Source organism: Mobula birostris, chromosome 17 (genome assembly GCF_030028105.1).
Source record: "Mobula birostris isolate sMobBir1 chromosome 17, sMobBir1.hap1, whole genome shotgun sequence".
Classification (NCBI taxonomy): domain Eukaryota; kingdom Metazoa; phylum Chordata; class Chondrichthyes; order Myliobatiformes; family Myliobatidae; genus Mobula; species Mobula birostris.
This window is the reverse complement of record NC_092386.1, coordinates 64,079,978-64,104,516: the sequence shown is the minus strand read 5'-3', so window position 1 is coordinate 64,104,516 and position 24,539 is coordinate 64,079,978. Positions and strand designations below refer to the sequence as shown.

The 24,539-nt window shown below is 42.4% G+C and overlaps 1 protein-coding gene across 2 annotated transcripts in view; it reads right to left on the bottom strand.

Annotated features, from left to right (window-relative positions):
* tmod1 (tropomodulin 1) overlaps nt 1-24,539 on the bottom strand; it is a 94,966-nt gene that overhangs the window by 29,672 nt on the left and 40,755 nt on the right. For both annotated transcript variants that reach the window (XM_072281808.1, XM_072281807.1), the window contains exons 3-6: nt 24,308-24,464; nt 5,035-5,154; nt 3,037-3,126; nt 1,525-1,655 (exon numbers count right to left, since the gene is read on the bottom strand). In XM_072281808.1, coding sequence (XP_072137909.1) covers nt 1,525-1,655; nt 3,037-3,126; nt 5,035-5,154; nt 24,308-24,464 — 498 coding nt within the window. The remainder of the gene's footprint in view (nt 1-1,524; nt 1,656-3,036; nt 3,127-5,034; nt 5,155-24,307; nt 24,465-24,539) is intronic.

Sequence of the window (24,539 nt, the reverse complement as noted above, 5' to 3'; positions counted from 1 at the left end):
ATTCTGGAGTTATGATAATTATGTTTTAACTAAAATGAAAAGTAGTCTTCAGGCAATAAAACCTGTTCACAATTTAACTTAAAATCCAATCCTCTTGAACAACCTTTTGTTAGAGAGTTAGAATTGGCTTAAATAACTTAATTTGCTTCAAGTTCAAGTTTAAATTATCATTCAACCATGCATGAATACAGCCAAGTGAACCAGTGTTACCCCCAACCAAGATTGATCAGACCTTAGCTTGCGTCCCAGCAGCATTACTCCAGAGGGGGGCGGGGGGGGGGTCACACCTCTTGATCCATTGGTTGGCTCAGCCGCCACTGTGACGGTCCTGATGTCTCTTTATTTTGGAGCTCTCATAATGCCAAGGAGAGAGTAGGTTCTGCACAGTGAGCACCCAGCAAAACCTCTCCACTCCACCTCTGTAGGCTCACATCGTGCTCTCCACCCCTGTCTCTGGCACAGCTCTACCAGATCCTGGTAATTGGCTTTCTTACATTCAAACACTTCCTCAATCTGTTCTTCCCAAGGAACTGCAAGTTCTACTATGACCACCTGCTTTGAGGTTTCTGACAGAAAGACCATGTCAAGCCTCAGAGATTGATGATGGGATGAAGTCAGCAGATTTTAATTGCTTAAACATAAATGTCTCAAACAAATGAAATAAAAAATTCTCTTAATATCTCCCATATCATATTTCTTTTTTGTCAGTGATATTGAAGATAGCAACCCAGACTGAAGCACAAAACACAGCATCGGAACACCATGTTTGTGCCAATCATAATTCCAACCCAAACTAATCTCATCTACCTGTACAATGTCTATGTCCCACCACTCTCTGCCTGCTCTGCATACCTGGTCCCACTACTTCTCTTGGAGGTGAATTTCAGACACCGACCATTCTTGCATAAAACAAATCTTTTAAACATTCTCCCTCTCACCTTAAAGCTACGTCGCTATCATTTGACTTTTCTATCCTGGGGAAAAGACTCTGTCAATCCTATCTACGCCCTTCATAAGTGTATATACTTCTATCAAGTCTCCCTTCAGCCTCCATTTCTCCAGAGAAAACAATCTAAGTTTACCCAACTTCTCCTTAGAGCTAAGAACCTCTGATACAGGTAACGTCCAGGTGAGAGTCTGATACAGGTAACATCCAGATGGACCTCTGATACAGGTAACGTCCAGGTGAATCTCTGATGCAGGTAACATCCAGGTGAACCTCCATTACACCCTTTCCAAAGCCTCCGCATTCTTTCTGCAATGCGATAACCAGAACTTCAAACATGGCCTAATCAAAACTGATCATCTGGAGCATTTCAGTATTAAGAAGGTGGAGGTGTTAGTTGCCTTGGAACACATAAGTGTAGACAGATACCCAGACACAGAGGAAAATTATCCCAGAATGTTATGGAGGATATACCTAGGGCTTGGACAGAGAGTTTTGCTTCTTCATTGGCTACAGCCAAGGTACCAAAAGACTGGAGGATAGCAAATGGACAAGGACAATAAACCATCTGCAGTCACCTTTATATTATTGAGGTTAATCTCCTCAAGTTCAGGGTCATTTCTCATAACTTTCTTCAGGGTTTCTTCAACATCTGTAGAGTTTGGCAGTTCATCAGGGACTGGCTTATACTGAGTGGGTTGTATGACACCTGCACAAAAGAGACAAAGTTAGACTTGATGTGAACTTTGCAAAATAATCACTTGGCAACACAATTCTCAAAATGGAAATAAAGGTATTCTCTATGGCACAAAACTGAACCTTTGTCTTAATGGGAAATGTCAACTAGAATTGACTAGTTCACTTAAATACCAAATACAATTCTAGAAACAAAACCTGAGGCATTGCTTAGGTGACAATCGTTCATAAACTATTCAAATTTTCCCTTCCAATTGTAGGCAGTTCCCTTTTGAAACTGTTGTGAAAGGGATTTAGAAAAGGATTCCTCCTGCAATCCCAAAGTTATGTGGCTCTTTGATGAGTTTTAAATAATGGCTAACCCTAATTCACATATTGAATTTGTAACATTTCAATAATTAACAGACAGAAAGAGTTAAAATGCATAGTACCAGCATTGCACTGAAAAATAGTAGGTCACATTTATTATATACATCTACATTTATACCAGGTCACAGAAAAATCTGCAGAAAGTAGTAGCTGCAGCCCAGTCCATCACAGATAAATTCCTCCCCACCACTGAACACATTTACAAAGAGTGCAGTTTCAGGAAAGCACCATCCATCATCAAAGATACCCACTCGCCAGGCCATGCTCTCTTCTCACTGCTGCCATCAGGAAAGAGGTACAGGGGCCTCAAGTCCCACATCACCAGGTTCAGGAAGAGTTACTAACCCTCAACCATCAGGCTCCTGAACCAGAGCAGATAATTTCATTCAGCCCAACGATGAACTGCTCCAAAAGCTCATTTTTAAGGACTCTACAACTCGTGTTTTCGATACTTACTGCATATTTATCTATTTATTTAGTTATTTATCAATCCAACTATTTATCTATTTATTATTCTCTTCGTAGTTGCACAGTTTGTTGTCTTTCGCACATTGGTTGTTTGTCCATCTCTATTGGGTGCGATTTCTCATTGATTGTTTTAAGAAGTTTAACTTATTTAGATACAGCATGGAACAGACTCTTCTCGCCCTCCGAGCCGTGCAGCCCGGCAACCCCCCAATTTAACCCTAGCCTGATCACAGCACAATTTACAATGACCAATTAACCTACTAACCAGTACGCCTCTGTCCTGTGGGAGGAAGCTGGACAACCTGGAGAAAGCGCGTGCAGGCGGGAAGGATGGGACAAACTTGCTGACAGATGATGCTGTGTTTCTTTCTACTTACTGCGAATGCCCGCAAGAAAATGAATCTCAGGGTTGTATATGCTGACATATATGTACTTTGATAATAAATTTACCTTGCATTTTGAACTTAATAGTTTTACCCCACACTCAACAAGTTGAGTCTGGCACAGATTAGTCCAGCCCTTACAATGCACATATTAATATGCTCAACATTACTTACTGTTAAGACCTTCCTTGTTCACTATGGTACTACTGGCGAGGGCTTCATAGTACTGTTGGTTACTCATCAGTGTGTGCATGCCAAGGATGGCTAAAAAAAAAGCACAATATTCATGGAATCAGAAGCTGAGGTATTCCACTAGCAGACACTTGCATTGGATGTAGGAAATGCCGGAAATTTGGAACTTCACTGCCATTCAAAAAGCAACATAGCCAGAGAGCTGGTCTTCATACACCATAGTTCCCAAATAATCTATCCAAAGTGCAGATCATGATGCATGTTGTTAGCCTCAACACTTCCGGCCAGCTCACAAATACATATTTCAAATGGTTAATTCTCAGCTGGCCAGGCCAGCGTTTAAACATAATGTCACAGAGAAGCAGCACAGAAACAACCCTGCAGCCCATCGAACCTCTGCTGGTGGTCAACCACCTATTTACCACACCGAAAGGTAGCAAAAGTACTCTTCCAGAGCACACGGCAGTCAGCGCAGAACATAAAACACCACAGCTTGCAATAATCTCCTGGTACAGGCTCACATTCACACTAAAGTATACAGTCTCAACTTTGACAGCGACCACCATTTCACATTAAACAGCAAATGTAAATAGTTTCTCTGGATGAAGATGACCTTACGCTCCGTGGAACACTGCGAATGAAATGAATGATGATATGGATTTGTGAAAAAAAACAGAATGAATGCTGAAAAATAAACAGTGAAGTGTAATGAACAGTCCAAATTTTAACTTTTATTTCTAATTAAGATAACTGAAAAATGTGTGGATTTGGCCATGCAGATAATCGTATTTAATTAATGGCAAAATAGCAAATGGTGATATAATTTTTTTCCAAGCATGAGAAGTACATAGAGTAATAGTGTACTACAGCATGGAAACTGGCTCTTTGGCCCATCTAGTCCATGCTGACCCGATCTTTCTCGTCACATTTACTTGCACCCGGACCATATCCCTCCAAACCACTCCAATCCACGTACTTATCCAAACTTCCTCTTAAATGTTACAACTGAACTCACATCCACAACTTCCACTGGCAGCTTCTCCATATTCACACCACCCTCTGAGTGAAAAAAGGTTCCCCTAAGATTCCCCTTAAATGTTTCACCTTTCACTCTTAACCCAGGACTTCTAGTTCTAGTCTCACCCAACCTCAGTGGAAAATCCCTATCTTTCCCCCTCATAATTTTGTAAACACTTATAAGATTTCCCCTCATTCTTCTGCATTCCTGGGAATGAGGTCCCCGAACCTATTCAACATTTTCCCATAACCCATCTCCCGGCAACACCCTTGTCAATTTTCTCTGCACTCCTTCAAGCTTATTGAAAGGTTAACTGGAACTACATATGAAAAATTTAAATGGAACTCAGCAGGGAAAAGGAATTTCTGTAGAGTGATTGGGTCAACTGAAGTGCATTACCAGAGAAATTGAATGGCAAAGGGACCTTGTCAACACTGAAGGGCTGGGTTAGCCTGGTTGTTCAAGAAAAGTAGAGGAATAGCTATGGAAATGGAATGGGCCATGTGATTCATACTAGGGCTTCAATGGAGTACAGGAGCCAGCACAGTCTGACTGGGCCATAAACCAGTCTTCATAGTGTAATTTCCATTTAATCTAACATGTGCACTTACAAATTGTCAATGTAAACGATTTTTACACCTGGCCTCGCAGGTGAAAGAACAAAATCATTTGGGAAGGTTATAAAAGGCTAATCTGGCATATTGAAATTGAGAATGATATAAAAGAATCGCAGGCAACTGAATTGCAATTGAAACTTTAGAGCAGTAACCGATTCTGTTGTTTGTGTTAAATACATGGCATAATTTCGGATACTGACTGAACTCTGCCTCTAAGATTTCAACCCTTTATCTGAACAAAAATGTAGATCACTATATGCCCCATTTAGTACAGATGAATGTTATCTCTACTGCAGTGAGAAATGGTGTAAAATGAATCATTTCTGTATTCTGAGTTTCCCTTACCTGCAATATCACAAAGTTCAGCATCAGTAGCGTTGACCAAAGCCTCCTCCAGTTCCGGCTCCAGGGTAACACTATCCATTACAGTCTGGACAGGCTTCTCTTTGGGGATAAAAGGCTTCCCTGCAATTCAAAACAGAGCAGGATATCAATTTAAGAAAAAATAATCAAAGCCAACATCTGTTCACTCCCTAACATCACCACGAGAGCTGCAGTAAGGAAAAGATTCAATAGCACCTTTGCAGAGAAGCAAACGATGGCCACTGAATAATAACATTATCAAAAATTAACACATCCATAAACTAATAAAGAACATAGTTTATTTCATAGACATTTTAAAAACTTTCTTGTGGAATATGAAGTAGTGTGGAATATTGTGTGTTGAACTGTAGTAGATTCAAACATGGAAGCAAATCTTACAAAAAGTGACAATGTTTTTTCAGTAGTTCTCGCCTTTAAAGTTTTCTAAAGATAGAAGCTCCTCAACTTGATTATGTTGGATGTTTATTTAATCTAATCCTATGGTCCCAATCTCTTCCACTGCCCTGGCATGCTTGTAGGGTGATGTAACATTTTCCCACGTTTAATGCCCTGTCCTTTGAGCAATCACTCAGGCTAATTATTGTAAATAGGTTTATGCTGCTGAAGACGAACATCGAAGTTGAGTTTGTTATCAAATGCACAAGCACGTGTGCGCACAGCTACCATGAAGCACTTACTGGCAGCAGCATTGCAGGCACAAGAAAAATATCAACTATACACAAATTTTGCAAGCAATAAAAATAAAAGAAAACAAGTCAATTTTAGTGCAATGCAGTCATGATGTCACTGTACCGTAATGACTTGCATCATTAAGGGCGGCAGGGTAGTACTACGGGCGACCCAGGTTCAATTCCCACTGTTTCCTGTAAAGAGTTTGCATGTTTGCCCTGTGACCGCAGGGGTTTCCACCAGATCTCCGGTTTCCTCCCACAGTCCAAAGGCTGGTAGGTTAATTGGTCATTGTAAATTGTCCCGTGAATAGGCTAGAATTAAATTGGGGGGGAGGGGGTTGCTGGGCTGTGTGGTTCGAAGGGCCGGAAGCTCCTATTAAAATAAATAAAAATTAGAGTTGTACTGATTGGTTCAAGAACTCAATCTTTGAAGGGAAGTGGCTGTTCTTGAACCCGGTGGTGTGCAAGTTCAGACTTCTGTATCTCCTGCCAGACGGTAGTTGCTAAAAGATGGCACGGCCCGGATGCCGGGGATCTTTGATGAGAAATGGTGCCTTTTTGATACTGAGGGACAGATGTCCCTGTGACGTGTTGGACAGAGACAACTACGCAGCTTCTCATATTCCTGCGCGTTCGAGTTGCCGTAAATCAGAGCATGACACAACCAGTCAGGACACTCTCAACTGAGACTTTGTGGATTGGCAAGAGTTTAGAAAAATCTTCTCCAGGTCTGAAATCCCCAGATTCTTTTCTCACTTTTTCTTGTTATTTTTACAATTTATCAGTTAATTTCAGAGAGTCAAAATACAAGATTAGATCTCACTAGAACTTAGAGAGTGGGAATGGCGGCACAGCGGTGTAGTGGTTCTCACAATGCTTTACAGTACCAGTGACCCGGGTTCAATTCCCACTGCTGCCTGCAAGGAGTTTGTACGTTCTCCCCATGACGGCGTTGGTTTCCTCCGAGTGCTCTGGTTTCCTCCCACAGTCCAAATTGGTAGGTTAATTGGTCATTGTAAATTGTAAATTGTAATTGTCCTGTGATTAAGCTGGGACTAAATTAGAGCATTGCTGGGCAGTGTGACTCAAAGGGCTGGAGGGGTCTATTCCACACTGTATCTCAATCAGTAAATCAATCAATCAATAAACAAATAAATAAATCAATCTTAATCTTAATCCTCTCATTATTTACGATATAATTCCACCATAAACTCCTATTTGCCAGTTTAATAATGGCAGTCTAGCGTAAACACGTTGTGTGGTAATACAGCCTTCTGCCAGTGAAGTTTCAAGATTCAGAATTCAAGTTTATTTATTATATGTACAGTGAAGTGCATTGTTTACATTAGCAGCCAACACACCCAAGGATGTGCTGGGGGCAGCCAGCAAGTGCTGCCACAATTCCAGCGTCAACACAGCGTACCCGCAACGCTCAGCAGAACAACAAAAGAGCAACGAAACAATAACACCAAAACAAGTTCTCATTCCTCCCTCCCACCCATGCAGGTACACGGTCCTCTAACGTCAAGACAGTCCGTAATCTTCGGCCTCCAGCGGACCCGGATTCGGTCGCAGGCACATGGGCATTGGGCCTTCAACTACGCCAGCGGACTTGCAGAGGGTCCCATACACAATGTTCCAGCCAAAGAGCCTCGACCACCAGATTTCCGACCCGTCCCTCGAACCTCATTTCTCAGCATCCAACACAGGACTAGCTGATCACTGAACACCAGGCCTCGAAATCCAGTCTCACTGACTCATGAACCCGGGGGACCATCAGACCCTGTTACACCTGCCCGCGTGGAAGTCCAACACTGGAACTATCTCACTGACCCTGGGGGAGCCACTAGCCTTCACCCATGTTGGTGTGTCGGCCATAGATAGATAGATAGATAGATATACTTTATTAATCCCAAGGGAAATTTGGTTTCGTTACAGCCGCACCAACCAAGAACAGAGCGTAAATATAGCAATACAAAAACCACAAACAATCAAACAACAAAATGCAAACTATTCCAGATGGAAAATAAGTCCAGGACCAGTCTATTTGGCTCAGGGTGTCTGACCCTCCACGGGAGGAGCTGCACGTTCGATGGCCACAGGCAGGAACGACCTCCTGTGCCGCCAAGTGTTGTATCACGGTGGAATGTGGCCGAAGTCCAACAGTAAAAAGTTCAATATCCAGTCTGCAAACACGTTCCTCGATCGTAATATACCCTGGATTGCACCGTCCGTTGTTAGCCAGAACAGTAAGCACCCAACTCCTTTACGCTTACTGCTCTCAGTGCACTTCCGGTCAGCCGGAACGGTATTACCCACCGAACTCCTCTTCTCCAAAAGTCTCTGTTGTTTCGACCCGGTCCTCTTTCCTTGCTTTGTGATCCCCCTCTGTGTGTTTTCCTCCGGATTTCAGCAGGAGTGTCCACCGCTCTGTTTGCTAAGCCGGCCGGTCTTTGCTGGTCCGTGAAATACACAATGCGACCTTGCTTCTGTCCCGCGTGTCGGGATTTAACCACTTCCAGCACTAAAGAAAACCCAAATAAAACTCCCTCTACCAGCATGCTAGAGAGGGTGCAGCTTCGACGTGTTACCGTGAGAAAAAAAATACAAAAACTTACGTAAATTAAAAAGTAAGAAGAAGAAAGTAAGAATAGATCGGAACGGCTGTACCAGGCTGCATGCACGACTGGCGCATGCACACTATTACATCCAGGACTGGCCCGTGGATGTCCCATGTCCACGTCACTGTCTTTTGAACACGGTGCAGAGACTTAAGTCTCAGGCCTCAAGCCTGTCCTCTAATTCCCACACATTACTGTCCCTAAAACCCTAACCTAAGCCCTAACTATCCTCTCTGTCCACAAAACCTTCCCCACAAACCCAAAACAATCACTAAAGAAAACAACAAAATCTGAGCTATGACGTGGCAGCTGAGTAATGACAAATGTAGATTAAATTATAAAATTGGGTATCATAATTAGAAAATTGAAAAGGAACGAATGGTGCAAGATTCTTATTGGAAAGGAGTTAAGATTTACATGTTACTGTGAATGCACAGTTTAGAGCACATGGTGCGCTGCAGTTCTTGGAACAGACAGAGCCTGGGACCATTCCAAGCAACATCAGAAGGTGTTTCATAAACATGAGAAAAATCTGCAAATTCTGGAAATCCAAGCAACACACACAAAATGCTGGAGGAGCTGGGCAGGCCAGGCAGCAGCTATGGAAATGAATAAACAGTCAACGTTTCCAGCCAAGACCCTTCTTCAGTTCTGAAAAGTAAGGGGGGGTGGGGGGGGAACGACAGAATAAAAAGGTGGGAGGAGGGGAAGGAGGAAGAAGGTGTTAATATTGAATTCCTTTATTTTGTCAGGATCTAGGCATCATTAGCAAGGTTAGCTTTTATTGCCCATCCAAGTTTGCCCCTGAAAAGATGGTGGTAAGCTGGTTTTGGAACTATTGCAGCCTGCCACTACTACCTTGTAAGGCACACCTACAGCGAAGATGGGGAGGACGTTTAGGATCTAGACCAAACAATGATGGGTGAATATATTTCCCTTCCTCGCCTTGAGCTTGAATTTAAGTACTGATACCGGTTATGGTTAGGGAGATTTGGGTGGACAGCTGAGCCAGGATACTGTGGTGAACTTTACAGACAGGTCATGCTGTAATCACAGGCTGGTGCGATAAGAGGTGAAAGTTTCCAGTGCTGGTTTTAATTCAGCAGGTGACATCATTCTGTCTCTGTGAAGTTTTTAATGTTTTCTCTGTGACCTTGCAAGTTTCCTTCAAGGAGCAGTGTCTCAGAAAGGCAGCGTCCATTATTAAGGAGCCCCAGCACCCAGGGCATGCTCTTTTATCATTGTCACCATCCGGTAGGAGGTACAGGAGCCTGAAGACACACACTCAGCGATTCAGGAACAGCTTCTTCCCCTCTGCCATCCGATTCCTAAATGGACATTGATCCCGAGAACACTACCTCACTTTTTAAATATATAATTACTTCTGTTTTTTGCACGATTTTAATCTATTCAATACATGTGTAACACGCTGTAAGGTTTCATTGCTAATGTAATGGCTTCTCTGTAACGTTCCACTGCTAAGGTAATGGTTTCTCTGTAGCAGCGATGTTTGGGTTATGACTAGAGATAACGGGACATGTTAACCAATGAGCGGGATGTTGTTCTTTCTTGTGCGTCTGGGAGCCGGGAATTCGCGGTCTTTTGCCGGGGGGGGGGTGGGATGAGGAGAGAAGACGTGAATGGAGAGTTGGTAGACCGCCGGACGGACTGGACTTGGAGCAAGGGTCCAAACGTCAGTGACGATCGGAGGAGGTCGATGGTGGACGAACGGCTTGTCAGTGAGCTCCAACGTTTGCACATTAGACTGTTTCATGAGAATAGGCCTTTATTTTTTTTTCTTTACTAACCATGTAATCAAATTAAGGATTATAAAGCTCAATCATTTAATTGCATATTGTGTACTGTTTGTTATTTCGTGATACTGATGTGTAACAGGGGACACATCGCACAGCATCCACCCAAACAAGATTTCTTAAGTTTGGCCCGGCCGGGAGGCTGTCATCCCCTATATTAAGCCGCTAGCCGAACTGAGAGTTACATACATATACTGTAAATTGATTGATTGATCTGTTTTCTTCTTCTTCTATATTATGTATTGCATTGAACTGCTGCTGTTAGAAAGCATTACCCCTTGTAAGAATAGTAAGAATGGTGAGCATCAGCTTAGGATAAATTTGGGTTGAGATAAACCAAGATAATCTGAATCTGAATCAGAATTAAGTTTAATATCATAGACATCTGTTGTGAAATTTGATATTTTGTGGCAGCAGTACAGTGTAAGACTAACAGAAATTACTGTAAGTAACAACATAAAAAGTAGGGCAAGAAAGGGATAGTTAGGTAGTGTTCACAGACTGTTCAGAAATCTGATGGCAGAGGGGAAGAAGCTGTTCCTAAAGCATTGAATGTGTGTCATCAGGCTCCCGTACCTCCTCCCTGATGGTAGTAATGAGAAGAGGGCATCTCCCAGGTGGTGAGGGTCCTTACTGAAGGATTCCATATCCATGAGGCCCTGCATTTGACAATAATCTGCCTGAAGATGGCAGAGAGAGAATAGTAATAATGTCGTAGAACACTACAACACAGAATCTGGCCATTCGGCCTATCTAGTCTATACTATACCATTAATCCTCCCTACCGCTCAGCATGTAAGACCTAACCTGGTTGGTCCTTCCTAAGTGTAATGCCTCACACTTGCCTGCATTAAATTCCATCTGACATTTTTCAGTCCATTTCCCCAGCTGGTCCAGATCCCATTGCAAGCTTTAATAGCCTTCCTTGCAGTCCACAACACCCCCAATATTGGTGATATCTGCAAATCCGCTCACTTTCAAGGACTCTTCATCTCATGTTCTCCATATTTATTGCTTATTTATTTACTATTTTTATTTCTTCTTTTGCAAAGTAAGATGGTTGTGGTGGTTGAAGTTTGATCATCTCCTCGGGACACCACTGCAGGAGTTCCTCAGGGAAGTGTCCGAGGACCAACCATCTTCAGCTGCTTCCTCAGTGACCTTCTTTCCGTCATGAAGTCAGAAGTGGGGATGTTTGTAGATGACTGCACAATGTTCTGCACCATTCGTGACTCCTCAGATTGTGAAGCAGGACCTGGACAATAACCAGGCTGGGGCTGACAAGTGGCAAGTAACATCTGAGCCATACAAGTGCCAGACAATGACCATCTCTAACAAGAGAGGCTCTAACCATCATTCCTTGACATTCAGTGGCACCACCATCACTGAATTCCTACTATCAACATCCTGGGGGTTAACTGAACTGGGTTAGCCATATAAACACTGTGGCTGCCAGAGCAGGTCAAAGGCTAGGAATCCTGCAGTGTGTAACTCACCTCCTGACTCCCCAGAGCCTGCCCACCATCCACAAAGTTCAGGTCAGGAACGCATTGGAATACTCGCCAGTCGCCTGGATGATTGCAGCTCCATCAACACTCAAGAAGCTTGACACCATCCAGTACAAGGCAGCCCGCTTGATTGGAACACCTTCCACAAGCATCCAATCCCTCCATCATCGACCAACAGTTGCAGCAGTGTGTACTATCGACAAGATGCACTGCAACAACACACCAAAGTTCCTAAGGCAGCACCTTCCATAACCAAGACCACTACCATCCAGAAGGGCGGGAACAGCAGATACTTGGGTACACCACCACTTGGAAGTCCCCCTCCAAGTCACTCACCATCCTGACTTGGAAACATATTGCCGTTCCTTCATTGTCACTGGGTCAAAATCATGGAATTCCCTCTCTAACAGCACTGTGGGTGTACCGACACCTCAGGGACTGCAGTACTTCAAGAAGGCAGCTCATCGCCACCTTCTTAAGGGCAACTAGAGATGGGCAATAAATGCCGGCTTAGCTAGCGATGCCCACATCCGGTAAATTAATAAATAAATGTTTGCACAGTTGGTTGTCTTCTGCACTTTGGTCTTTTATTGATTCTGTTTCAGTTATGGTTCTATAGATTTGTTGAGTATGCCCACAAGAAAATGAACTCCAGGGATGTACATGGTGACATATGTACTTTGATAACAAAAACTACTTTGAACTTTGATCCAGTTTACCATATTATCATCCAGATCATTGATACAGATGACGATCAACAATGAACCCAGCACTGGTCCCTGCACCACACCACTAGTCACAGGATTCCCGTCAGAGAGGCAACCATCTACAATCACAAAGCCAATGTCTAATCCAGATTAGTACCTCATCTTGAATGCCCAGCGACTGAACCTTCTTGACCAAACTCCCATGTGGGACCTGTCAAAGTTGACCTAATGAAGCTGCTTGTTTCTATTTCTACTTCAAAGAGCATAAAGTGCCATAAATTCAATAAGGAGCTGAGGAATTCTTTCCCAGCATGTGGTTATAATTTGGAAGTTGCAAAGGATTGTAGGGTCTATAGTACAGATGCTAATGGAGAAAGATATAGACGGATGCTGATGGGATGAGAAATAAGTTGTTTTGTTCTACATATTAGAAACTTGGAAATGTGTGAAATAGATGCATTATAAATGTAGTGCAGTGTTCGTGCAATTTCTTTACCGTGCCAATGATCACCGATTGGGGTTGGATTTCCACCACTGACGGTGAGGTGTTTGTACATTCACCCTGTGCCTGTCCGAGTTTCCTGCCACATTCCAGAAAGATGTAGGGTTCCGGTTAGTGAGATGTGGGAAGGCTATGTTAGCACCGGAAGCATGGCGACTCTGATGGGCTGTCTCCAGCACAAACCACCGACTGTGTTGGTTGTTGGTGCAAAATGACGCATTCTACTGAATGTTCTGAAATTTCAGAATCAGGTTTACTAACACTGGCACGTATCATAAAATTAGTTAACTTAACAGCAGCAATTTGATGCGATACAAAATATAGAAGGAGAAAAACAAAATAAAATAATAAATAAATAAAATACAGTGCGTATATATATATAGAATAGATTTTAAATTCTGCAAAAAACAGAAATAATATATGTTTAAAAGGTGAGGTAACGTACATGTGACAAATAAACCATAGAAACCATAGAAACTACAGCACAGAAACAGGCCCTTTGGCCCTTCTTGGCTGTGCCGAACCATTTTCTGCCTAGTCCCACTGACCTGCACACGGACCATATCCCTCCATACACCTCCCATCCATGTATCTGTCCAATTTATTCTTAAATGTTACAAAAGAACCCACATTTACCACCTCGTCTGGCAGCTCATTCCATACTCCCACCACTCTCTGTGTGAAGAAGCCCCCGCTAATGTTCCCTTTAAACTTTTCCCCCCTCACCCTTAACCCATGTCCTCTGGTTTTTTTCTCCCCTTGCCTCAGTGGAAAAAGCCTGCTTGCATTCACTCTATCTATACCCATCATAATTTTATATACCTCTATCAAATCTCCCCTCATTCTTCTACGCTCCAGGGAATAAAGTCCTAACCTATTCAACCTTTCTCTGTAACTGAGTTTCTCAAGTCCCGGCAACATCCTTGTAAACCTTCTCTGCACTCTTTCAACCTTAATTACATCCTTCCTGTAATTTGGTGACCAAAACTGAACACAATACTCCAGATTCGGCCTCACCAATGCCTTATACAACCTCATCATAACATTCCAGCTCTTATACTCAATACTTGGATTAATAAAGGCCAATGTACCAAAAGCTCTCTTTACGACCCTATCTACCTGTGACGCCACTTTTAGGGAATTTTGTATCTGTATTCCCAGATCCCTCTGATCCACTGCACTCCTCAGTGCCTTACCATTAACCCTGTATGTTCTACGTTGGTTTGTCCTTCCAACGTGCAATACCTCACACTTGTCAGTATTAAACTCCATCTACCATTTTTCCAGCTGGTCCAAGTCCCTCTGCAGGCTCTGAAAACCTTCCTCACTGTCTACTACACCTCCAATCTTTGTATCATCAGCAAACTTGCTGATCCAATTTACCACATTATCATCCAGATCATTGATATAGACGACAAATAACAATGGACCCAGCACTGATCCCTGTGGCACACCACTAGTCACAGGCGTCCACTCAGAGAAGCAATTCTCTACCACCACTCTCTGGCTTCTTCCATTGAGCCAATGTCTAATCCAATTTACCACCTCTCCATGTATACCTAGCGACTGAATTTTCCTAACTAACCTCCCATGCGGGACCTTGTCAAAGGCCTTACTGAAGTCCATGTAGACAATATCCATTGCCTTCCCTTCATCCACTTTCCTGGTAACCTCCTCGAAAAACTCCAACAGATTGGTCAAACATGACCTACCGCGCACAAAGCCATGTTGACTCTCCCTAATAAGCCCCTGTCTATCCAAATGCTTGTAGATTCTGTCTCTTAGTATTCCCTCCAATAACTTACCTACTACTGACGTTAAACTCACCGGCCTATAATTTCCCGGATTACTTTTCAATCCTTTTTTAAACAACGGAACAACATGAGCCACTCTCCAATCCTCCGGCACTTCATCCGTAGACAGCGACATTTTAAATATTTCTGCCAGGGCCCCCGCAATTTCAACACTAGTCTCCTTCAAGGTCCAAGGGAACACTCTGTCAGGTCCCGGGGATTTATCCACTTTAATTTTCCTCAAGACAGCAAGCGCCTCCTCCTTTTCAATCTGTACAGTTTCCATGGTCTCACTACTTGATTCCCTCAATTCCATAGATTTCATGCCAGCTTCCTTAGTAAATACAGACGCAAAAAACCTATTTAAGATCATATAAAGCTCATCTTCATCCTTGATCTTCACCTGTATTTATAGACAACATCCCACTGTGTTAGATACGTGGGTTATGATCAAAGGAAAAATGGCTGGAGTCGCTTGCACGTTAGTGCAAGGATGTGGCAAAACTCAAACTTACCAACATTATCAAAAATAGTGAAAAGAAAACTGGCAATATTTACAAACAGGTATCTACCAGAAAACACAACAGCTCCATACAATTTTTGTCCAGTTTGAACTCCTGTCAGCCCCGATCTCTCTCTCATTGAGGGGAAAGAACCTTGTTTTATTAGGCACCAAGCCATACCATCCTTAATTACCAACAAAGTTAACTCATCAATTAGAATGTGATGCATCCCACGATGTAGTTACAATCATAGTACGCAAGAAACAGAAATATCGACCTTAAGTACAGTATACAAACCACATTTACACATTTACATATCCCCATTACTAAAGAAATGGAATGTCCCACTGTGTCAGGCAGAAAAGGCACCATAAAGCCAACCCAAACGTGTCAGCTTGGTTTAGGACCCATTGTGAGAATATACTGGGGCAGATATTAAGGTGCGTACACTCAGCACAACTCCAGCAGAATGACAAGGCAGTGTTTGTGTGAATGTGCATGTGTAAGGCATGCGTTTACCGAGTGCTCTCTGTCATGCACTGCCTTGCCTTCACCAACTTTCCTGGTAACTTCCTTGAAAAAAATCAATAAAATTTGCTAGACAAAACCAACTACACTTAAAGCCATGCTGACCATCCCTAATCAGTCCCTCGCCATCCAAATATTTACTTCTCAGTGTGCAACATGATCCAGTGTTAGGACGATTTAAATGCCGGCCCAGATAGACTGGAAAGGCAGGATGTCGGGACCAGAGGCAAGGGTCAGGCCGATTCCTCTCGTTCTTCTGCGATGTTCACACCTTTCTCTGTGGCACTGAGGCTGTGAGACTGCTCCAGCCGCTATGGGCTTTGTGTCGATCTTCACGGAGACTTTCCCCTCTATGTGATGAACTGAGACCGAGGCAAAGGGCCTACTCCAGCTGCTGCAGGATTCGGCTCTATGGACTCTGTTTCGTTCAGAATGCTGCTGCTTGCTTTTATTGTTTGCATGATTTGTGCTTTTTTTTCTCCGCACATTGGGGGTTGGTCTTTTTTTTTTAATTGGGTTCTTTTGGGTTTCTCGCTTTGTGGCTGCCTGGAAGCAAATGAATCTCAAGGTTGTATCATTTATACATATTTTGATAATAAACGTACTTTGAATTTTGAATATATCCAGTCCCTTAGAATACATTCCAATAATTTTCCCACTACTGATGTCAAGTCCATAGTCTTCTGACTTCCTGACTTATTCTTGGAGCCTTTCTTAAACAATGGAACAACATTAGCTATCCTCCAATCCACCAGCACCTCAGCTGTGGCTAGGGTTGTTTTAAATACGTCTGCTAGAGAACCTGCAGTTTCTATACTCGCCTCCCACAGGGTCCAAAGGAACACCTGTCAGGCCCTGTCAGGTCCATGCTAAATTACCTCGAAACAGCAAACATCTCCTCCTCTGTAACTATATATGACCCATGCCCTCACTGCTGTATTTCCTCACACCTATAGACTCTGTGTCTATTTCCTGAGTAAGTACAGATGCAAACATTCCATGGATCTCCCCCCTCTCTTTTGGCTCCACGCATCTTCCAGTGGAACAACTTTGTCCCCTTCTATCCCATCCTATCCTTTTGCTCGTAACATATCAGTAGAAGCACTGAGGCTGCTCCTTCACCTTGTCTGCTGGAGCAATCTCATGTCTTCTTTCAGCCTCTCCTATTTCCTCTTAAGGGTTGTTTTTCATTTCGTATACTCCTCAAGCACCTCATTTATACCCGCCTGCCTATACCTGCTATGCACTTCCTTTTTCTTAACCAGGACCTCAATATCTCTTGAAAACCAAGATTCCCTAAGCCTGTTAACCTTGCCTTTTATACTGATAAGAACATACAAACTCTGCTTTCAAAACTTCTCTTCTGAACGGTTCCCACTTACCAAGTCCACCTCTGCCAGAAAACAATCGGTTTGAATCCACCCTTGCCAAATCCTTTTTGATACCATCAAAACTGGCCTTCCTCCGATGCAGAATCTCAATCCAAGGACCATAACTGTCCTTTTCCATAATTACCTTGAAAGTTATGGCATTATAATCACCAGGTGCAAAGTGTCCCTCCGCACAAACTTCTGTCACCTGCCCTGCCTCATTCCCTGACAGGAAATCTAGTTACGCACTAGATCTAAATTGCATTAATATGGCACAAAATGAGGGTTTAGAATTACTCAGCTGGGCGAGGGTGTGTTTTCTCACAAAAGAAACATGTATTTTCTATGTTTCTATGTTTCTATGTAGCAGAGGCAGCTGAGTCGATGCCCTCAATCCTAAAATCAATGGGCTCTGTACACTCCTTTTCAGCTGCAGGTGAGAACTAAGTAATTCAAAATTATTAATTGTAAAGGAAAATGCTTTTCCTGAAATAGTGTTTTTTTAACTGAGAAGGGTGGCTTAATATCATACAAACTCAGGCTTCCAACCTGAGGTGATATTGAGGGCTGTGGTGTTGAGGGAGGGGCAGTCGTGTTGGAATGAAGGTGGTAGAGAAGTCAGAATCAGGTTTATTATCACCGGCATGTGACGTGAAATTAACTTAGCAGCAGCAGTTCAATGCAATACATAATCTAGCAGAGAGAGAAAAAAAATAAAAAATAAATAAATAAGTAAATCAATTACAGTATACATACATTGAATAGATTTAAAGACATGCAAAAAACAGAAATACTTTATATTTAAAAAGTGAGGTAGTGTCCAAGGATTCAATGTCCATTCAGGAATCGGATGGCAGAGGGGAAGAAGCTGTTCCTGAATCACTGAGTGTGTGTCTTCAGGCTTCTGTATCTCCTACCTGATGGTAACAGTGAGAAAAGGGCATGCCCTGGGTGCTGGAGGTCCTTAATAATGGGGGCTGCCTTTCTGAGACACCGCTCCCTAAAGATGTCCTGGGATGGAGGACATCTACGTCCAAGATGGAGCTGACTAAATTTACAACCCTCTACAGCTTCTTTCAGTCCTTTGCAGTAGCCCCCCACCCCCATACCAGACAGTGATTCAGCCTGTCAGAATGCTCTCCACGGTACATCTATAGAAGTTTCTGAATGTATTTGTTGACATGCCAAATCTCTTCAAACTCCTAATGAAGTATAGCCACTGTCTTGCCTTCTTTATGACTACATCAATAGGACCAGGTTAGATCCTCAGAGATCTTGACACCCAGGAACCTGAAACTGCTCACTCTCTCCACTTCTGATCCCTCTATGAGGATTGGTATGTGTTCCTTCATCTTGCCCTTCCTGAAGTCCACAATCAGCTCTTTCGTGTTACTGACGTTGAGTGCCAGGTTGTTGCTGTGGCACCACTCCACTAGTTGGCATATCTCACTCCTGTACGCCCTCTCGTCACCACCTGTGATTCTACCAAAAATGACTGTATCATCAGCAAATTTATAGATGATATTTGAGCTATGCCTAGCCACACAGTCATGGGTATAGAGAGAGTAGAGCAGTGGGCTAAGCACACACCCGAGGGGCACCAGTGTTGATCATCAGCGGAGAGGTTAAGTTATCACCAATCCACACAGTTTGTGGTCTTCCGGTTAGGAATTCAAGGATCCAATTGCAGAGGGAGGTACAGAGACCCAGGTTCTGCAACTTCTCAATCCAGATTGTGGGAATGCTGGTATTAAATGCTGAGCTATTGTTGATGAACAGTATCCTGATGTAGGTGTTTGTGTTGTCTATGTGGTCTCAAGCCATGTGGAGAGCCATTGAGATTGCATCTGCCGTTGACCTATTGTGGAGATAGGCAAATTGCAATGGGTCCAGGTCCTTGCTGAGCAGGAGTTCAGCCTAGACATATCCAACCTCTCAAAGCATTTCATCACTGTCGATGTGAGTGCTATGGGGTGATAGTCGTTAAGGCAGCTTACGTTATTCTTCTTAGACACTGGCATAATTGTTGCCTTTTTGAAGCAAGTGGGAACTTCCGCCCGTAACAGTGCGAGTGTAAACATTTTCAGACCGGCAACCTGAGTTTGCCGCGTCGGTTGCTTGTGGAGTTTTGCACCGGATTTTAAAAGCGAGCACGGCCTGTCGAGACTTTCAGCAGGGCTTGAGATTGTTTGGATTATTAGACACTTGCCAAGGACCAATAAGAATTAGTTAGGTTTAAGCAGAGAAGCCATTGCCTAAGTGGGACAGAGTCAGAGTGGGGGACTGAGCCTTTGGCGAGGCGAGGTGGGGCTAAAGTAAACTTACCAGCAGAGGAAAGCCACAGCAGTCAGGTCTCTGACATTGAGTCTGGCTCGGTGACTCAGAATGGAATGCAAGAGAAGAGCTGACCAGTAGAGTTTGGGGATTTATTAGTTATGGAAACAGACAGGAAGCTCTGTGGGAAAGACCGAGGTTCGTGGATGGTATGTTGTCTCCCAGTTGCCAGGGTCGGGGACATCTCGGACCAAGTCCCTAACATTCCAAAGGGAGAGGTGAGCATCCAGAGGTTATCGTCCACATCAGTGCCAACGACATAAGCAAGAATGTTGACAAGGATCTGCTGAGTGAGTTCAGGAAGTTAGGTGCTAAGTCAAAGGACAGGACCTCGAGAGTGGTGATCTCAGGATTATTAACTGTGCCACGTACTAGTGAGGCTAGAAGTAGGAAAATAATACGGTTTAACACAAGGCTAAGCAGATAGTGCTGGAGAAAAGGCTTCAGATGTTTGGATCATTGGGATCTCTTCCAGGGAAGGTGGGACCTGTACAGATGGGATGAACTGGGGAGGGACTAACAGCTGCACAAGGGGGTTTAAACTGGAGTTGCAGGAGACTAGGAACCAGAGTGAAGTGTAGATACTGGAGTGGTTGTGGGGAAAGTAGATGTTAAGCCCACAAACAAAGACAGGAGCCCTAAGCTGAGCATGGTGGGACTAAAGTTCTGAGTTGCATCTATTTCAATGCAATGATATTGCAGGTAAGGCAGATGAGCTTAGTGCATGGACCAAATTGTGGAGTATGAAATTGTAGCCATTACTGAGACATGGTTAATATCTCATTGTTCCGGATTTCCATGGTTTTCTGCATGATAGAGGAGGAAGTATTAAAGGGGGAGGAATGGCATTACTCACCAGGGAAATGTCACGGCAGTACTCAGAAAGAACAGATCGGCGATCTTGTCTGCTAAGGCTATATGGGTGGAGTGGAGGAATAAAAAAGTTGGTGTCTATATTAATGGTCATATTATATTGGTTTCTGTATATTATTGACCTCCCAATAGTCTGTGGGATTTTGGTGAGCAAATTCATAGAGAGATAGCAGACAGTTGCAAGAAAAATAAGATTGTGATGAAATGTGATTTTACCTTTCCACATATTGATCAGGACATCCATACGGTAAAGAACTCGATGTTCATTAATTTCAAGATAATTATGGAGAAGGATAGGACTAGTCCTTGGGTTGGCATTCTAAATCAGAGAAAGGCCATTTTTCATGGCATCTGAAAGGATCTGATAGCGTGGATTGGAATGCATTTTTCCAGCAAAGATGTGCTTGGTAAGTGAGAAGCTATTCAAAAGTGAAGTATTAAGAGCAACATGGACTTTAGCAAGGCCTTTGACAAAGTCCCACTTGGGAGGCTCATCCAGAAGGTTCAGCCCCTTGGCATTCAGGATGAAGTAGTAAATTGGGTTCAACATTGGCTTAGCAAGACAAGCCAGAGAGTGGTAGCAGATAGTTGCCTCTCTAACTGGACGTCTGTGACTAGTGGTATGCCACAGGGATTCATGCTGGTTCCTTTGTTGTTTGTCATCTACATTAATGATTATCTATATTAGATTATAATATGGTCAATTTACAAAGATATTGCTGGGACTTGAGGACCCAAGTTATAGGGAAAGGTTGAATAGGTTCGAACTTTGTTCCCTGAAGTATGGGAGAGAAAATGGGGAGAGATTTGATAGAGGTATACAATGTTATAAGGGTATAGATAGGGTAAATGCAAGCAGGGTTTTTTTCCGCTGAGGTTGGCTGAGGCTAGAAGTAGAGGGCATTGGTTAAGGGTGAAAGGTGAAATATTTAAGTGGAACCAGAGGGGGAACTTCTTCACTCAGTGGGTGGTGTGAGTGTGGAACGAGCTGCCAGTGGACGTGGGTTTGATTGCAATGTTTGAGAGTAGTTTGGATAAGTACATGGATGCGAGGGTTATGGAGGGATGGTTCAGGTATACGTCAATGGGACCAGGCAGAATAACAACTCAGACCAGTGTGGGGTGTTCAGCACAGACTGATGGGTCAAAGGACCTGTTTCTGTGGTATAGTGCTCTATGACTCTAAAACAAATGGGAAAATTCAACTGTAACCATGCAGGCATTCCATGCTCAAACTAAATTTAGCAAGATGATCTGTCAATTACTGTGAAATAGTGAGTAATTTGAGAATAGGAGTAGAGCTGCTGGTTGGAGCTGGAGATTGCAATGGAACAGAGGCTCTCCTGGAGCAATGTGCAATGTAACACCTCTTGACAACTGGCTGGCAGATCTCCTCAAGAAATAAATACACAGCTGAAAATGGAATGCAGTCACTGCTATTTTTGTCCAGGCAGTGGAGCTGCTGTTAGTTGACTGGAGAACAATTAGAAGATAAATTATCCCTTCTAATGTCAACAGAACACAAGGTGACTGAAGGTGAAGGTTCGTCATTTCTAGTTTCAAAAGAATTCTGAACTTCTATATATTTTTCCAAAAATATCCCAGTCTTCATAACACTCCCAAAGCTGTAATTTCCAGTTATATTAAACAAGCTAATTGTCTAACTCCAATTAAACATTGGTCTATAAGATTACCAACAGCTCACTAAGCAGTTAAACAACCTACATTAGTAGAGAATCTCTTTTGCAGGTAGACACCTCAAGAGGCTTCGGAGAAAGAAAACTGAAGCAGATCTTCAAGTGGGAGAGATGAGAGAGGTTCCTAAGTTAAGACATAGAGACACTTTCTACAGAGCTTCTAAGAGCAGAAAGGAGGCAGACAGCCAAAGGTAGTTAAGAGATGTGTTCCAGAGCAAAACAAGATAGTTTGCACTTCATAAAAACAATTATGTGGTATCTGACGGAAATCACATTTACTTATTTGTGTTGAAGAACTACAGAATATTACTTAGAGGTGATAACAGATTGCATTTTGGAGAAGTTAATAAAAATGTTTCGTTTTCTCCTGCAAGCCCTCATACCTTTCTGAGTGGACATTTATGGCTGCTTTCAGAGTCACTACGTAAATAAATAGCATTGCCATCAATGGTCACAGTTCAGTCACCAAAGGATCCAGATACATTCAATGACTGACAGACACTCAATTTTACAAGAAAGTATAAACTATTCATACAGCATAGGTTCATATAAAGGCAAAACAACTATTTTTACAGAATCAACAAAAACAAAATATAAAGCTGTATGATTTTTTTCAGGGATAACAAAAAAACTGAAATGTCGAGGAAAACATTTTTCAAAAAAAAACTTCAGCGCTAATCTTTGACAGATGAACCTTCAGACTTTTCTTGCTGCAGTTTTTGTTTATTTATTCTTCATATGCAGAGTCTGACAGCAAGGCTGGCATTTTTTTATTGTTAGAGCATGAAAAAAGGCCCTTTGATTTAGTCAACTCCACCCAGATTCTACGATACACTTTCTCATGAAGGGCAATTTTACGGTGGCCAATCATCCCACCAACCAATCACAAACAAGAGAAAATCTGCAGATGCTGGAAATCCAGTCAACACACACAAAATGCTGGAGGAACCCAGCAGACCAGGCAGCATCTATGGAAAAGAGTACAGTCAATGTTTCAGGCTGAGACATTTTGGCAGGACAGGAGAAAAAAAGATGAGGAGTAGATTTAAAAGCTCCTCCCACCTTTTAAATCTACTCCTCAGTATTTTTTTCTCCAGTCCTGCTGAAGGGTCTCAGCCCAAAACATCAACTGTACCTTTTCCATAGATGGGTTTCCATAGATGCTGCCTGGCCTGCTGAGTTCCTCCGACGTTTTGTGTGTGATCCTACCAACCAATACATGTTTGGGAGGAAATTAGAGTACCCAGAGGAAGCTACAGTGTGGGGCTTGACTTGCCTATCGAGGAAGCAGTTTTCTCTCTTTCAATTATAATTTGGTGAAACAAAGAGGTATCTTATATGAATGCAATAACTTCATGGACACTTTTACAAATAAAAAGCAACTACATTCAAGTTATCAATTTAGACATCTATTATCTGATAGCATAATTATTACATTTTAGAATAAAAACAGAGAACAAATTTAAATTCCACAATTGGCAATACAAAGAGCTGAAAAAAATTATGTTTTTGCTTTGTTTTATTGTAGACATTACAATGACATTAAAAGGATTAATGTTTCAGTTTAGACATAGAAAATCTTATTCTCTTACATTGAACAAAGGCTCATACAAAAATATTTGACAGTTGATGTAATTATGCTGTTTTACCTTCTGGTTTCACATTGTCTGTATATAGACTGCTAGATGCCATTTGATTTTAGTGTTTATTTAGAACAGCAAGAGCTAGACATGTTGTGCTGAACAAAAGGTAATAGAAATGCAGTTAGATAATACGACTACATCAAAGCAACAGACACAATGGTTTCATCTGCTAATTATAGTCTCACCAGGAATTCACTGTCTGTACTCTTCACTAACTGAAGACTCAAGCTGACATTTCATCTTTCCCTTGCAATTATTAAGTGACTATATTCATGGCAGGAAAGAGAAAGAGTATCTTCAAAGAAAATATCTACACAAACAATGGGGAAACTTATCAGAAGTCTATTCTGATGTGTAAGGTTTTTATAATACTCTCATACTTTCATGGAGTCCTGATGCTTTTAACTCAACCAAGTTTCATATACATCCCTCAGACCCACGCAAGTGAGATGCTTCTACAGGGAGAGGAAATGGCAGAGTCAGAAAAATAGATCAAGTGCCTGCGTGGACTTTTCAAGTAAAAACTTCACAGCTTTACACTTGACTCAGGAAATAACAGTAGTACAAATCAGTCCATGTTAACCTATGACATGAGCCATTAAACAGAACATGATGGACTCGAAGAAAAATAGATTATGCAGCCTTTGTAACTGCATAAAAAATTACATACCTCGTTTTTCTCCTGTGTATGGAACCAAGTCTTCTCTGTCCTTACATTCTTTTGCTTGTTTCTCCAAGTGTTCCAGAAGTTGATCTCTATTTAATGGACCTGTTGGCGCCTTTTTTGTCTGATCTTTTTGTCTTAATCCCGCGGGTAGAAGGTCATTCTGAAATGGGAATTAAAAATAACTTATCAGCAATGTAAGCTGCAGGATAAGAGCTTCTTTTAAATGCTTCAGTCG